Source organism: Pezoporus occidentalis, unplaced genomic scaffold (genome assembly GCF_034315485.1).
Source record: "Pezoporus occidentalis ecotype Australia unplaced genomic scaffold, CSIRO_AGI_Poc_V1 ctg340, whole genome shotgun sequence".
Lineage (NCBI taxonomy): Eukaryota > Metazoa > Chordata > Aves > Psittaciformes > Psittacidae > Pezoporus > Pezoporus occidentalis.
The window spans coordinates 179,950-196,742 of NW_026915377.1; the positions used below are offsets into that span (position 1 = coordinate 179,950).

The window sequence follows — 16,793 nt, forward strand, 5'->3', positions numbered from 1 at the left end:
TTACTCATGACTCTACGTTAGGCTGCCACCTTCTGTCTCCCAGTCCCTTCCTTCCTTCCCAGTTGTGCCAAGGGGAGACAGAAACTTAATATGATTTTTACGTGCTTGGTATTTATTGACTTAATGGGGTCTTGGGAGTGATAACCCCTGCCAGATGATTAATTTTTAGCTAATGCTTGTGATTTCCATACCAGACAGCTTATGATTTGCTTTTTTGTGCTGATACGTTTAGCTGTGAATCATGTTTTGGACACTCACTTGATGTACCAGAATTGATGCCAAATGTAGATGAGTGCATACGATGTATTTTATTGCTGCCCAACACACCCATCTTCACTATAGGATTTAAATGAAAGATGTCCCTAGACTTCAAGATGCAGCTGCCATTCTCCAGTGTCTTCAAAGACTGACATTCCACTGCTAATTAGAAACAGCCTAGTTTATGCTCTTGTGCAAGTCTAGAAGGAGATAAGGAAAGTTTTGCTAAAGATTATGTGAACTTGCTAATTTCTGAGCAGTTATAAAGGATAATGAATTTTAATTTGAAATGCAAGCACGATAACTTCCAGATTTAACACCCATTTGGGATGAAAAGTGAAAGATTTGTCTTGTCTGTGCCTTTAGAGAGTCATAAAGCATCCAGCACCCAACCAAGCCTTGCACACCTCTGAATCTTTTTTTAGTGCCACAGACAAAATGTCATCACCCTTCCATGTGAAGACTTACATTGCTGGAAGGTGTTACAAATAAATGAGAATAAAATCACAGTACAGCAAATAGAACAGTAGACATAGTCTTGAGCTCCTCTCTGGGAAATCATGTGCCAAGGTTCAGTTGAGAGCAGTCAGCTGAGCATGACGTACAGGCAGCAGTTTCCCAAGAGCAGCTCCATGGCACCATCAGGAGTTTCCGCTGCTGGACTGATGAGCAGGGTTAGAAACTGTCAATGAAGCAGAAAAAGCTACTGAGAGGCACAAAGTCTTCCTCAGACATAATATTTCTCCCACATTCTTATTTGACTCCATAGCTAAAACCAGTCACTGGTGAATGGGTGACTGAATACCAGCTGACCCCTTCCAGACTTGTCAAAAGGTACCTCTGGTGACCTAATATCAGACTGCCTTTGGTTGAGGGGTTTTGCAGCAATTCCTTGCTGCTTGAAAAGGTTAAACTTTTAGTAGCTGCTTTTTAACACCCTGGAATTTCACTCTCTCTGGGTTAAGCAAATGCAGTTCAGCTTCCTCCCAGCCTGGTGATAAAAGAGGCACAGGAAGCAGCTCAGCAAATTTTAGTGACTGTAAGACCAAGTTAATAATAGAAATCAGGAAACCTCTATTGTTTGGAGGGAAGGCGAGCATCATCTGGATTTGGTTCCTAAAGAAGGGGTGCAATCACCATAATTTAGTCTTTATATTAAGTCCAAATGTCTTTCTTTAACGGCATCTCTCTCAAACACAGTTAATCAAACTCAGTACAGGAACTGCATGGAGATACTTTGTGGTCTGTGTCTTGCAGAAGGACAGAGTAGGTGATCCCCAGGTATTGTGCTCAGCTATAAATGGCTTACCAAAAGGGAAAATCCAATCCAGTCCATTCTGCTTAGGTCATAGCTGTCTTCAGCAAGTCTTTGCTCTCCCTACATTATTTTCAACTAGGAGAACCCATGCCAAAGACATATCAATAGGAGGACACAGCTGGTGTCCACATCTCTCATATGAAGACACTTTTTTACTATCTTTCAGGATGTGGCACACCATTATTTCTGACTATGTGTGTTTTAAACTATGGTGTGTCAGGCCATACAGTCTAAAAACAACTCCAGATAGACCTTAAAATGCTTTAAAGGGGAGGGAAGGGCCTTGGAGCAGCTGAGCAAGAATTTGGAGCAGGTTGGCTAATTCTAATTGATTTCTTCAAGGAAACCCTTCCTGTGAAGTAAGACTACAGTTGTCCTGGAATAAGGTGTTTAGAGAAGGACCAGTACAGACTGGATTTTCAGGGATTTCCCATCTAATTGAAGAGGAAGAGGGAGACTAGTAAGGGATATTGAAGGCAATGGATTGCAAGTAGACTAGGCTAACAGCACCTCTGTCTCCAGTGGTGTCTGAGTGTGGCTGAATGGATGCTCAAGGACTCTGGGAGGGGGCAGAGCCACTGTGATGACCTTAATTCTTCTATTTCTTTGGGCATGGAAGAGTTTGACCTTGTAGAGCATTTATTGTTACTGGCAGACCTGAGAAAACTCCATACCTTTTGTGCTACTCTCAGGCTCATCATCATCTTTCCAGGGTGAGAGGTCGAGTTTGTCAGTCTTGTGGCAGTCAGTGAAGTTCTCAGGATAACTGTTGATCTTGAACACATCCCTGGGTATCTTTTTGATATGAGTGTTGTCACAGATCACTGTTGACAGCGAGATATTTCTCAGTGCATGCAACTGCTGCAGAGTGAAAACTCCTGGGTTCTCCCACCAGAATCTGTAACAACATTTTCAGAAGCAGTTTATAGTCTTCTTGAAGGCATTTAGTGCTGGTTACTTGGCAAGACGCAATCTGACCATGGTGCTCATTGCAGGGGGGTTAGACTAGATGACCTTTAAAGGTCCTTTCAAACCCAAACTATTTTATGATTGTATGTGAGTCTTTGCTTGGATCCAACCTTCAGGCAGCAGACACCCCTTTGGAAAGAGGTGTCTCCTGAATCATCAGATCTGGATTCTGCCACTCATCTGCCATTGCAGAGAGCCTGCCTCTCCCAGGCAGCATTACCAGGCTGCTGGGGTGCAGTGACTGAGCCTCCCCTTTTGTGCCCTGAGAGCAAATGTCACCTCAGGCAGAGACTACAGCAGATTACCCATGGCCAGGAGCTGGTGCTCCTCAGCCACGAGTCCGTAAGAATGGGCTGCAAAAGAGTCCTTCGGCAAACAGGCTAAAATCTAGGTGTGAGCCTTGCTGGGAGCACTCACTGACATCTTGGAGACAGCAGGATGAGTGTGTTGCACAAAATGTCAGCATTTGTTTTCATAGTAAGTGCCATGGGGAAGGTTTGCTCTCAGAGCTACCTACCGGTCCCCATCACGCAGGTTCCTGAACTGGGTACCAAGGATGCAGGCCAGGAGAGGTCCAACTCTGCCTTGCGGAACAAGGGGCTCTACGATTGCCCCAATCCAGAGGTCAATATTGTCCGGTGTCCCATACAAGTCCAGGAACTTTTTGGCCAGTTTGGAATTGCCCAGCACCTCAGAGAATTCATCTATGTTTTGAGGCTGGGAGAGCCCACAGAAGCGCCTCCAGGCATTGTAACCTGCAAAAGCAGGAACAGCAGAAACACCAGGACCTATGTCTCCCCATCATCCACCTAGGCTCAGAATCTAAACAGACCCTTTGGCCCATAAACAATGTCTGCTTCTTCTCATGGCATTAAAGGAGCTGGAAGACATGATTGTCTAGACAGTCACAACAAATGCCCTGTTTCCAAATGGGCAGTTTGTACACACACACTAAACTGACAATTTGGGTTGTCTTTGCATGTGTCTGTAGGTTCATTGCATCCTGTCGGTTAGAGGTACCTAGTGCTCAGAGTGAATGCACCAGCCCTTGCATTTTTGGGAGGCAAAACTTCTAGGGCTGAGGTCCTAAGAAAGAACATTTGGCTGTGCTTAACCCAAGAGCACCCATTCTACAATGCATGGGAGCAATCAGACCTGTGGGCTCAAGTCACTTCTGCTCAGAGCTCCAGATTGTCTGAAGACACAAAATAATCATTGGTGGCTGAAGAACAAAGCACAGATGGTCTGCCTAGCCCACTTGAAACCTGAGCTTGGCTGCTTCTGTCTGTACCTTCTATACATGCATGTTCTCTCTTTGCAGCACACCACTGTTTCTACCCCTCCTTATTACATTATCCCAACTATCATCTTTGCTTTACAAGCCTTTTGTCCTTTTCTTAAATCCCTCATTAAAAACATCTTTATAATACAGAGACCTTTCGCTCCCTGAGCTGAATTGTTTATCCATCCTTTTCCCTCAAATCAGGATACTGTTTCTTCTCATTGGTATAGAAAAAGCTTAGTATATTAGAATTACTATAAGCAGCAAAAGCAAAAAGAGTATTGTTCACAAAAAATGTGGACTTGTGTCTCCTTACCTGGAAGGCCATGGTCTCTTCCCCGTTGCATGTTCAGGGCTGCGAGATCCAGACCCATTATCTCTGTCTGCTCAAAAAGGTGGTTCTGGAGCTCCTCAATGAGCAGTTGATTCTGGTTCATCAGTTTTGCATGATCAGCTACCATGCCTCTTACCAGTGGGTCGATGCCACCTGCATTCATTGCAAATCAAGAGAAGTACCAAGTTGCAGTGTTGATGGTCCCATTTTATAGCTGAAATAATAGTGCTGCATTAGATATCTTCTCTACTCTGGGCTGTGTGGAGTTTACTTAACTCCATATTTCCATCTCAACATATGTTAGTGCATATGTACATATCTGCATATGCCAGTAGGTGAGGCCCCACTTTAGTAACTAGATTCCCCACCCCTCCTCATCCCTCATCATTCCCTCCCATAGCCCTAAACTCACTTGTTGTCCACCAGGAACTCGAAATCCCTTTCTGCAGAACTACTCCATAGCCTGCCAGTACCCATCATGTACTGATCACAGAATCATAGAATGTTTCAGGTTAGTAGGGACCTTAAAGCTCATCCAGTTCCAACCCTTGCCATGGGCAGGGACACCTTCCCCTAGAGCAGCTTGCTCCAAGCCCTGTCCAACCTGGCCTTGAACACTGCCGGGGATGGGGCATTCATGGAATGTCCAAGGTTCTGTTCAAGGTTTAGTTTTTGCAATTGATTTTGTTTATAATTAGCTATTAGTTGACAAATATTTATTAAAACATTACATGCAATGATGGAATCAATCCATGTCTGTTTGTCTATGTCTTTCATAGCCCTTAAGGAGGCAGTATCAGTAAAACACAGGAAAATTGACTGCACATGTGTATTTTGGTATGTTTTCCATAATTAGTTAGATAACTCATTTTGGAAGAGACATTTGTCTTCCTTGGAAAGATTCGTGTCTGCAGATACCAACTGTGTAAAAGCAGGGTCCCACAACTCCCTTTAGAGTCCTGAAGAGAGATGGCTACCACCAGGAAACAATTGTTCTGTCTTGGCTCAGTTAAACTGGATGCTTCACTCTCTGGCAATGCTTACTAAATACATACATAATAGTTTAGACTAGAGGATGTAACAGTTTAGACTGACCTAAACTTTGACTGACATTTGGTACAGTGACTTTCATGCTTCCTGGAAGAGCATGAGCAGTTGCACCGTTTGAGTGACTGTGAGCAATGCTCACACTGCCAGGTCTTGCTGAGCTGAGAGATGTTCTGCCACCTGAGAAGGAGGTTTAATCTGTTATGTATTCTGGTTGTTTACTGACATGTTCAGATATGAATGTAATTATTGGGCAATGAACAGAGGGACACAGCACTGAAAAACTGTACAAAAGAAGCTACAAAACTGTATGTTCTGATGCAAAATCCTGCCCCAGTGCGCCTGCTTCTGCAGGAGCTGGTGCTTGATAGTGTTCAGTGTTTGGAGTATAACAGCATGTAATTTTTGGCAGGGCTCTTTTTTCCTGGGTACAATGCAGAACCAGTGTTAGGTTGCGTTTGGTGACAAATCTGCAGGGCTGTCCTGCTGCCCCACGTTAGCAGATCACCCATTTGTCTGCAGCCCCTGGGCAGACGTGTCATGAGCACCTTCCAAGCTGAATGGCGCTGTAAGTTGTGTGAGGCCAGTTAAATAAGTGGGAGCTAAAGCAGGTTTTGGCTTATGTGTCTGGGCTCATGTATTTTACCAGCTGACCTCCACGTGAGTGTCTGCTGCAGGGCCAGAGCAGGACTGCTGGCTGTCTCGTGTTCTTACCTTCCATTATAACTCTCCATGTAGCACAAAAGGTCAAATGAAGAGGAACACGGGAGGATGAACCCAGAGGCTGAAAACTGTCATCCAAACGGGATACAAAAGGCTGTACTGATGTATGACCGAATCGGAAAGCCAGAGAAAAAACATTTGAGACTGTAGGATCCACATTCTCATTGTAGCCACTGTACGAAGGGATCCACTTGCTGGTCTCCTCCCCAAGCAGAAGTCGGAGGTAATCTCTGTATGTTATTATCTGAAAAAGCACAAAAGGAGATCAAGTTTCCAGCAGCTACAGCACAAATGCCATCAAACTGCAGAGTATGAACATGGAGTCTGTCCAGTACCAGAGTTTAGTAAGATCTTCAGAAAAAAGAGCTGTATCGATGGCATGAGTTTGGCATACTATATTAAAACTCTTCAATACAATAAATAATTGATAAATTGCTAAATAATGATAAAAAAGCTCTGGATAACCATGCTGTCTCATATGGACTATACTTATTCACAGTTTTCAAATAACTCCACTATATTTCCAAAGCATGGTTCTTTTTCTGGAGGAAAAACCCTTCCTAAGCATGAGGATGATGAACAGCGAGCAGTGATCATCACTACCTGGTTTATGGCGATTACAATTTTTCGACTCTCTTGGTAAAGCTTTTCTCCATCCCAGTGAGGATTTAATTTCCTCAGCTCTGTAACCAGGCGATTGTGTTCTCGTAGGAAGACAGTGTGCAGTGCAGAAAGTCCCAGGTTTTCAGTTACCCGTTTGTCACCTATAAATGAAAATATGTTAGGAATTTTGTGCACTGCTTTTGATTTCAGCAGCAGATTTTTGTTTGGACAGATGAGTAACAACTGATAGCGTTACTGGCCGTATGATCATGGTTAAGCTTCCCATCAGTCACCATTCATGCCAGATATTTCTTTCCAGCACAGACAAAACATTCTCTGTTTAAGCCATGTAGCCAAAACCCTTTGAGAAGAGGCTTTGCACAATTTAAACTACATTGCACATGGTCATTAAGCACTTGTAACTGTCTCATTTTGCGAAATATCTCATATCTGCCTTCCTTTCATACCTCAAAGATAAAACCATTTATACCAGTGCTGTGTATATATTCTTAGGATTCACTTTGCAAGTTTCTCACTTACATATTTTTTTTGTTGTGTGGCTATGATGGACTTTCCCATTCTAATAAGTTCTATGTTTTGAGTCATCAGTTTGTTTCAATTTTAGTCAAACTTCTCGACTTCTCTTCTGATGTAGGTTGGGATATTTGAAATATGAAACATTCAGAAGGTGGTACCAGAGAGACTTAACTGAAATGACCAGAGTGTTTAATGAGGTGAAAACTAAATGGTGAATTCTAGGTAAGAATGGAAAAAAGTAACTGAGAAGTTTTAAACACTGGTGCTTATTCTATTGAAAAGTTCTGCCTTTGAAAAGACATTTTAAAGGGAGGATGATTTGCTGTAACTCTTTGGGGAAATGAAAGCAAAATAATTTTCATGTTTAATTAAACAGTTATTGCTCAATTATTATTATTTTTTAATTTGGGGCGTCGCCTTTCACTTTACACAATCATGTCTTGCAGTGCCTCATACAAATACAAAGTGGCATCAGACACCTGACTGTCATGATCCTGTTTGACTTTTTGGACCACTGAAAACTACTCCACAGATGCACCTTACCTGCTTTAAAACAGGGGATGTTCATACTCTCATTGGTGAGAACACAAACACTTTGTGTTTTATTCTCAAAGGGCAGAAATTCCAGCCCTGCATCAGTAAAATTCTGGTTCACAGCCAACAAACCAAGCTGGTTTGTCTGATTTCTGATGCTCTTTGCCACAGAGTCCTCGCTGCCATACACTGTGCTGGCATCGATGAACGAACTGACAGCGTTGATCTGCTCACGAGTAAACGTCCTGGGGTTGCACACGGATGCTGACTGAACGAACGGCATGCAGGAGTGTGAGCTTGGCATTCGGGGGTCATCGGGGGGAAACTAGAGCAAACAAACATAAGTGATGTCTCAGAAAGTCATGAGGTTTTGTTTTTACTGTCTTAGGATAGCGTGGGATGGAACGAAAGTCAGGGTACCTTAATCGGGAAGCAAGGAGACTTGAAGGTACAGTCAGTCTCACAGTGAAGCTCTGGGCTCACTCCTGCACCACTGGAAGGGGCTAAGTCTATGTCATGGTTCACCCACTGGCCCCAGTGCATGAAGACAAGAGAGAGCTCTTGATCCTGAGTGATGTTCTCGTTGGCTGTGTGAGCAATAACATTTGACACTTTTCGAACCTGCAGAAAATCAAAATGAACCCATGTGACTGCCCCAGTGCCACGCGTTCTGGGTGCTGGCTCCCAGTGGGTGAGCGATGGGCACCCACGGCCGTGGTGCCAGGGATTCCTGCTGCTCTGTGCACCCCAGCCAGCGGCAGGCACAGCCCCGGTGCTGTCCCCCCCTTGTCCCGGCGGCTGGGCCCGGCCACCCCTCCGTGGTGCGATGTCAAATCGTGCCCTGGTGGCACCGCTTCCCGCTGCGGGCTGTGCAAAAACCTAAACCTTGAGCAGAACCTTGAGCATTCCATGAATGAGGTCAGAGGAGAGGACCAAGACCTTGCCACTGTTTCATTTCTGATAGATGCAGTGTCCGCTGCTGTTACCTGGACAAGAATAACAGTTCTCACCAGTGGGAGTGGAAATCCGTTATAGAGCTTTCCTTCACTTGCTCCTCTGGGAACAGACACTCCATCCTCATACACTGCTGGGAGCCAGCGAGCAAACGCGCGGTTCGAGGACCCCAGATGAGAATGCTTTCTGCAGCATCACAAGAGGAAAAGCAAATGCCAGTAATGAACAGGCTTGTTACTTGTAGAGACTAACATTTTGCAGCACTTTAATCCATGTTTGATTACTCTGGCAACAGAGAATTTTGGACATTAAGAAAAGTTTTCCCATGTCATTGTATTAATTTTATTTGGCATTTATATCTCCGTCTCCACTGCTGCTCCACACAGAATCAAGGCCATCGCCAGTGATCAGGGTGGCCGTGCTTTTGCCCAGCTGGGAAGTTATTGATGAAGATCCTTCACCTGGGGGGACTTGTGCCACAGCTGCCCTTCAGGAAGTTTTTCCCCACATCCAACATAGAACCTCTCAAACTGCAATCTGCATCTGTGGCCACTTGTTCTATTGTCTCACACTGCTCGGAAGAATTTGAATCAGTAAACTCAGCAACACTTGTTCAGAAGAACACTAATGCTCATTGATCTGAGGCCCTAAGGACACAGAAACACAGGTTATTTGGAGGAAACCAGTTACTGAATATCAGCTGGTGTTTTAAGCTCTTAAATCCACAAAATCTTGTAATACCTGCCTATACTGAAAAAAGGAGTGGAATACCCAGAATTTACAGCAGTGTGCTGGGAAATCAGAGCATGCCCTAGAACAACTGCCACACCACAGCTGAAGCAATTCCCTTAATTAAGGACCCAGTTCCACCATGGCTCTTGTTTGGGTTGCTGTTACTGTCCCTGCAGGCAGAGTTTTGCAAGATACTTGAGCACTGTTTCATGGTGTGTGCCTCAAGCTGAGCAAGATCTTGGAAAAATGTTAACATAGCACGGAGTCTCCCTGCAGCCCACTAGATTAGCAAGGCCAAGGACAACCCCCTATCCTGAGCCTAAAATTCAGCGTGGGGAGGTTTAGACTAGATATTAGGAACAATTTCTTCCCTAGAGGGTGGTCAGGCAGTGCTGGATTCACCATCCCTGGAGGTGTTCACAAACCATGTAGATGAGGCCTTAGTGACACGGTTTAGTGGTGAACTTGGCAGTGCTGGGGGATGGTTGGACTTGATCATCTGAAAGGTCCTTTCCAACCTGGATGATTCCATGAATCTATGAACACTGGTATCCTTGGGGAGCTGAAGGCCCTGGGGTCTGTGGGTGAACATGCAGACAGACTGTAACACTAGTACCATGACTGTAAGCTCCCTGCTAGTGTGATGCAGAGTTGGCCTGTGTCCTCATATCTAGCACATCTGTTTCACATCAGGTGCACATCAGATGCAAGTCCCGCAGACTGGGTGGCTGGAGTTAGCATACCAGGCAGCAAATCTGTGACAGGACAACAAACCTTGACTTCAAAGTATTAAACTGGAAATTTTGCCATCTTCTGGTTAAAAAAATAAAGTTAACATGGAAATAGATGTATGATCCCAAGTTTGGACCAGGGGGAGGCTATGTGCAAACAGCTGAAGAACTCATTTATTCAGACTAAGGATACACAATACATGAAGCTAGAAGAGGCAAGAATTTAAGTCTTATTTACTTCCCCTCCACAACAGTGGCCACACAGACATACTGATAGAAGAATATTTTCATGTGAACCAGCCTGGAGAAATTAGTATTATGCTACAGAAGAGTGGATGGGTGATTTCCTGGAGCCTCACTCTGAGCAAGAGGCTGGCTGTCATAGCTCCAAAATCTGCTTTTCTCAACTTTTCACCTCCCCCTGCCCCAGGAAGTCACTTCCTTCACCCAAAGAGGTACATGGAGGACAACGGGCTCAAATCTGAAATTTTCAAGAAATTCCATCTTTTTATTCTGCCAGCCATAAGTAGAAATTAAGTATCTGGGGGCCTATAAGAATGCTGGAGAGGAACTCCTCATCAGGGACTGTAGCAGTAGGACAAGGGGTGATGGGTTCAAACTAAAACAGTGGAAGTTCAGGTTAAAGGAAGAAGTTCTTTACTGTGAGGGTGGTGAGGCACTGGCACAGGGTGCCCAAAGAAGTGGTAAATGCTCCATCCCTGGCAGTGTTCAAGGCCAGGTTGGGCAGAGCCTTGGGTGACAATGGTCTAGGGTGAGGTGTCCCTGTCTCTTAAGGTCCTTTCCAGCCCTAACTATTCTGTGATTCTATGATCCGTTATAGGCACCACTAAAATGAGCATTTCACTACTATTGGCCTGTTGAAAGGTACTTTCACAAATGACCTTAAGCCGCATATCCTGGGCCAAAGTACAGACTCAAGACTCCCTTTGCCCACACGCAAATCCTACCTGTTGTTGCACTCCCCAGTGATGGTCCGGTAAACATCATTTTTGGGGCATTTAATGGAACGAATCTGATAGTCACAGCCAGTTTCTTTGGAAATCACTTCCTTATGTTTTCTGTCTAGTAGGTCTGCAAGAGAAACCACGCAAAATAACACCTGCTCTTACTTTTATTTTAGATTCTTGGTATTCTAGGTCAACATTTGGGTGTACTGAATCAGGGCTGTGGATATATATCAGCTGGATTTGAATTGTTAATTTGGTGCTTAAACCCTTGAGTGAATCAGCTCTCAACTGGTGGGTTAGGGAAAATGGGTTGGCATGCAACAACTTCCCACCGGAATATGGGGACCATATCACCACCAGCAATGTTTTACCCTAGACTGGGAACAAAATTATGAGCACACAGGGCGGATAAAGGGCTACTGTTTTCAGCGGCCAGAGTTTCCTGGTACTCAGCATGCCCCAGGTTTATCATGCTTATTGTTAGGCTGGTTTTATCATCAAAGGTATGAGACAGGCACTGCTAAAGATGGTGAATAAAACAGGTGGTTGGTCTTCTCCCAGGGCTGTTGTGCCCCTGAGCCAGGGCAGAGCTTCTGTTTGATATTCCTGATTTGGCAGATTTTCAGCTCTTAGTTGTTTCTAAGACATTCAGGTCTAAACCACATTACCTGTAATGTTGAATCCCAGTTTCCCAGAGAGATGCAGCTTTATTTTGAGGAGTTTCAAAGTGGTTTCCAAGTAATCAGCAGCACGGACTGCAGATCTGGTTCTTCCTACTGGGTCCTTTAAATGCTTCAGGAAATCCATTGGGTTGGCAACTTTTTCCTCTAGTTTTCTCTTTAAGCTGGACGTAAAAGAGTCCCATGAAAAACCTTATCTGAAATCAGACCTCCTCTGTCAGGCTAGGGTGGGAGTACTTAGATGTGACAGCACTGCTGGGTACCAGGCAGGTCCTGCTCACCCAGGACAAGCTGGTTGCTCATCAGCTTTGCACATCATCTCAGACACATTCTGGCAAATGAATCATTGTGATCATCTACTCTAAGTTTAGATTACATCCTTGTCACAGTAAATTTTGTTATATCATGTGAAAAGCTAGATCAGTGGAAAACTGAGTTATTCGGTGACTGGATAAAATTTTACATTTACTACGTCACAATGTATAGTCTGTGAAAAGAGAGATAACCTCAGTCCTGTTTCATCCCTTCCCTATCCCATGGGCCTTTCTTGCAGTGTGAAAAACCTTCCCTAGGATGGGTGGAAAGAGACTGCTCCCCAGAGGCTTGGGACCAGCCTTTGGTACAACATACAAGGGGATACCTGGGGTTTGACTTCCACTGAGATGTATTTGTGACAGGGTACTGATCTGCACAACTATGGCCCTTCCAGAGAGGGGCAGAACTTCAGCAGTCAGAAGAAGACTCAGCCCATACCACTGTGAACTACTGAGAGGCATCTGTGACAGTGTAGGTGAGGAGGTGTGGGTAGCTGCGGGTGATGAAATGTGGCCCTGGGACTGAGATGGGACACCAGAATCCAGCCAAACTGGGCAAAAGGACCTCTCCAGCTATTACAGGGAGAGCCAGAGAAAAAAGGTGTCTCCATAATAAATCATGGAATATTTGGGGGATCTTAAAGCTCATCCAGTTCCAATGCCCTGCCATGCACAAGGACACCTTCCACTAGAGCAGGTTGCTCCAAGCCATGTAAGAGGCATTTATGATCTTAAGGTTCTATCCAAACCTAACCATTCTATGGGGCAGCCACAGCTTCTCTGGGCACCCTGTGCCAGCGCCTCAGCACCCTCACAAGGAAGAGCTTCTGCCTAAGAGCTCATCTCAGTCTCCCCTCTGGCAGGTTAAAGCCATTCCCCTTGGCCTGTCCCTACAGGCCCTTGTCCCAGGCCCCTCTCCAGGTTTCCTGCAGCCCCTTTAGGCACTGGAGCTGCTCTAAGGTCTCCCTTTGAGGAGCCTTCTCTTGTCCAGGCTGACCCAGCCCAGCTCGCTCAGCCTGGCTCCAGAGCAGAGCTGCTCCAGCCCTTGCAGCATCTCCATGGCCTCCTCTCGACTTGCTCTGACAGCTCCACATCCTTCTTGAGTTGGGGACCCTCACCATAATACATTGGATAACAGAAGACACAAGCATATATTTTCTCTTATTTCCTTATAATGTTGGGGCCCTCATGCAAAAAAGAACTCACCTCTTCCGGGCATGTAAATACGCTGCGTCTACCAGCTGCCTGGCTTCACTAATGCTGCTCAGAAGAGATGAGTCTGACAGCACCTCGGAGTCCTCTTCTTACAAAAAAGAAAAAAAAAAATAGAAGAAATTGAGGATACTTTTTTATTCACACCAGGAGCTACAGGTACCACCCCACCGCTGGGTGCTGAGGTGCAATGACTCCATTTACATGCAGTTCCCACTGGACACCTTTATTAATGCTTCTTTTACTCATCTGTTTCATCTCATTCTGAGTTCCTGAAATTCACAGGACAAGAAGTGACCATAAGGCAGTAGTTCATCCATTTCACAGAATTGGCGCTGATGGCTTTGTGAGGCTTTTAGGAAGTCATTTTTCACTCTTCATTTTGGTGCTATTCTTTTCTGTGTGTAGGGAAATGCATAGAAGACAAATATAGGACCCCTGACCCAGTTTCCCTGCCATAAAATGATGATCATTTGCTTGGAAGACCTGTTGGTTAAATAAGCAATTTCCTTAGACAAGTTTCTTAGGTATTGACTTCATCGATAGTGCACCAGTCTATAGGATATTTCAGATTTATATTGGAGTTGTATCTAACTAGGAACTCAGACTGAGTTTTGACTCACACCCTTCCAAGCACAATAGCATTCAAGGGAGAAACAGAAACTTACTATTTAATGAGCAATCCGTTGCCCCGACTAAGCAGAGTGTGATGATGGATCCTAAGAGAGTAATTCTTGGGTCTAAGCCTAGAGAGAAATGCAACATAAATCTTCTGAATGCACATGGCTTCACTGAGATATCAAAAGAGATTGTCAGGTTTGTTTTGGATATTTCTTTCAGGATCCAGGAATAAACCACAGCACCCCTCTGACCAGGTCTGTAAGTGGGACTCTAGCTGGCCAGGGCTGTAGTTGTGGATGCTGGCAGGACACAGGGACATCGCTGTGCTGTGGGACATTTGGTAAACTGGGCTGAGTAACTGCCAAGGAAGAGGCAGCCAAGTACAACACAGGCTTCAGTGATGGAGACTACTGGGAAGGTGCATTGGAAGAGGGCAGTGTCCTGGTGGCGTTTCTCAGGAGAAGAGACCCCAGACATCCTTCTGTGCCTTCTCTGTCTTGTTACTGAGCAAAGCAAGCTGATTTGTCTAGCACCAGTCCTCCAGCCTTTGACTAACTCTATTAGTCTTCTTGATGCTCCCTGAAATATGTCTGTTCCTTATTCACATCAATGCTAGAAATGTGTGTCATCTGTCCACACCAGTGTTCTATACAATGACATAGTGCCTTCCCTGAGAGTAGATCTTCAGCTTAAAGATTAGAATTAGGTATATTTTAAGTAATTTAGTCTATGTTTTAACCATTCAGGACAGGAAAGACATACAAAATTTGGAAGGACTAACAAAATTCTCAATGTGGGGCAGGTTATCTTTCATTTACAATCTGTGGAAATTCTTCAATCAAATTCACAGGGATTGAAGGATGCTTCTCCCTTGCAATTCTATACTGCAAGGTATTGCGCCATGAGGCAGAAAAGTTGCTTTTTCTTGCTTCTCAGAATGAATGTATTTCATATATGGGGAGGGAAGTTAGTATGAAGGACCACCAGCTCCTAACACTGTACTGTGCCCTCATCTCCGTGGGCTCCACCATGGAACGCACCAACACCTGCACCAGAAATACCAGATCAAATACATATATAAAATGAAAAAGTACTGATCTTACCTGCCATCTCTGCAGAGCTGGAAGGACTGGGGAGCAAGCCAGTCCTTTATAGGACCAGGGCAAAAATTAGCCTGATCTGACCTGGGTGGAGCCAAGAAGGGAGAAACCATGACCAGATTGAGCCAAGAGGAAATATCTGCAGGAAAGATTTGCTTTCCTGGATTAAACATAAAGGTGCACAATTCTCCATTCCTTCTGAGTAAATGTTGACTTAATTTGACAAATCAAGAAAAAAGGAAAAAGAAAAAAAGGCACATATTTCTTTTCTGCAAGTCAAAGAGGTCATCTTAATTTCATGATTGTGAAAGATGATGGTGGAATTTGGCTTCTTTTTCCCCATTGGTTGATGTCTCTGATGGTTTGGGAAGCCAGAAACGGGTCATTTTGCCAACATGTATTTGTGGAGTATACCAAGGTCCAAATACAGCATGTCTAAATAGTGGATCCAGGAGAACCAAAGTTGTGTTTAATTTAAAACTGCTTAGTGAGATGGTTTGTGTAGTTAAAAAATAGTCAGATCATCAGTGAAATGCATTTTAATCAAATGCTGATCATTGTGGAATGGAAAGACTGGACAACGAACAAGACAGCCGTCTCCAGTAAAATTCAATGCATAGTAATATGGACAATCACAAAGTTATACCTGTGCAAATAAGAACGGGTCTGAAGTGCAAAGTGGGAGATTACATCCTGAAATGTCTAGAAAGGAACAATGCGTTGGCCCAGTCAAGCCCTTCAGCATGGATTCCCGCAGTTATACAGCAGGGAAAAGAGCTGCACTTCAATGGACAGATGGGAAGGTAATGGAAATAATTCAGTTCTTAGAACATCAGTCAGGCTGATCACAAAAGACAATGCTGAATTCTTACTGGCAACCAGCCATGTAAATCTCACAGAATTAGGCAGCCAATCCTTCCTACTGTTTAAATATTTGCACAGTTTTTATTAAGCCAAAATAAATAAAAAGAAAATAAGAGAAAGCAAACTGCTAACAAACATGTCTGGTTTTCAATTTTGTCACCAAAAAAAAAAAAAAAAAGAAAGAAAAAAACCCGAACATTTGTGAAGGTCACATTTTCAGAAGCTGAAAATACAATGCCAATACTTCTCCCTGCAGGAGAAATTCCAACCCCAATGCAGAAGCTGAGCCTAGTATCAGAGGGGCTCTGCTCACCCTGGCAAGTGCCCAACCTTGTCCATCCAGGTTTCTGCCTACAAAATGTACCTAAGCTGAAGTCCAGGTAACTGAAGCGTGGTTTTGCTATTTCTTTTGTCTTTGTGACACATCATTGCAATTGCTTTAGTGTCTCAGTGACAGCCTGGTAATCCCCGTTTGCCCTTGGTACAGGTACGGCACCTGCCCTTGAGGGCTTGTGCTGCCACTTACGGGTGGCCCAATGCTGCTCCCAAGAGTGGAGTCAGTGGCCATGCAGACTTTGCATTAACATTACATGTATCCTACCGGTTGCTTGTGTCTGGGTATAAGTGCGGCACACAGGGCTTGCACGCGTGCACAGGCAGGCTGTCTTACGTCACCTCTAGCTAGGGTTTATGGTATCCTTGTGCAATCTTTGGAGCTTCAAGAGAAACCAGGTATCCTGCCCACCAAGGCTGATGTTCATTCAACAAAGTGTACATGATAGCTGCCAACCAAGCAGCAGATTCCTCCATCAGATCTCCTCTTTGTCTTGAGTGTTTAGAAGCTGCATATTTCTTCTCCTTCAGGCTCTTGGTATTACTAACATTACTTCTTGGTATTACTGTTCAGGCTGCAGATCTTCACACGTAAACTCTAGTGTACCTGTAACAACGCATAGATTATTATGCTCCTTATCTCCTGTCCTAATGGTAAAAAGCAGCATTCCCTGTTTGA

The 16,793-nt window shown here is 44.4% G+C and overlaps 1 protein-coding gene across 3 annotated transcripts; it reads right to left on the minus strand.

Annotated features, from left to right (window-relative positions):
• Positions 1-708: 708 nt before the first annotated feature.
• LOC134169288 (myeloperoxidase-like) lies at positions 709-15,504 on the minus strand. Of its 3 annotated transcripts, none has more exons than XM_062629715.1 (14): positions 14,921-15,504; positions 13,865-13,942; positions 13,191-13,284; positions 11,659-11,834; positions 10,991-11,114; positions 8,616-8,745; positions 8,026-8,226; positions 7,615-7,930; positions 6,535-6,695; positions 5,923-6,175; positions 4,144-4,314; positions 3,063-3,300; positions 2,251-2,474; positions 709-940 (listed from the first exon to the last, which is right to left on the minus strand). In XM_062629715.1, exons 1-14 carry the CDS (start codon positions 14,925-14,927, stop codon positions 900-902), a joined length of 2,214 nt encoding a protein of 737 aa, XP_062485699.1. In that variant the 5' UTR covers positions 14,928-15,504; the 3' UTR covers positions 709-899. The 3 variants fall into 3 exon arrangements, with proteins under 3 accessions (XP_062485699.1, XP_062485698.1, XP_062485701.1); XM_062629714.1 differs by having other exon boundaries at positions 13,191-13,287; XM_062629717.1 differs by lacking the exon at positions 14,921-15,504 and having other exon boundaries at positions 13,865-14,086.
• Between the last annotated feature and the right edge of the window lie 1,289 nt (positions 15,505-16,793).

Bases quoted from the DNA above. Each gene is read 5' to 3' on its own strand.
- LOC134169288 (XM_062629717.1), bottom strand. From the start codon at position 13,961: ATGTTGCATTTCTCTCTAGGCTTAGACCCAAGAATTACTCTCTTAGGA. The intron at 11,835-13,190 runs GTGAGTTCTTTT...TTTTACGTCCAG, and splicing joins TATTTACATGCCCGGAAGAG to CTTAAAGAGAAAACTAGAGG. The intron at 6,696-7,614 runs GTAAGGTGCATC...TTTCATTTATAG, and splicing joins CATCCCCTGTTTTAAAGCAG to GTGACAAACGGGTAACTGAA.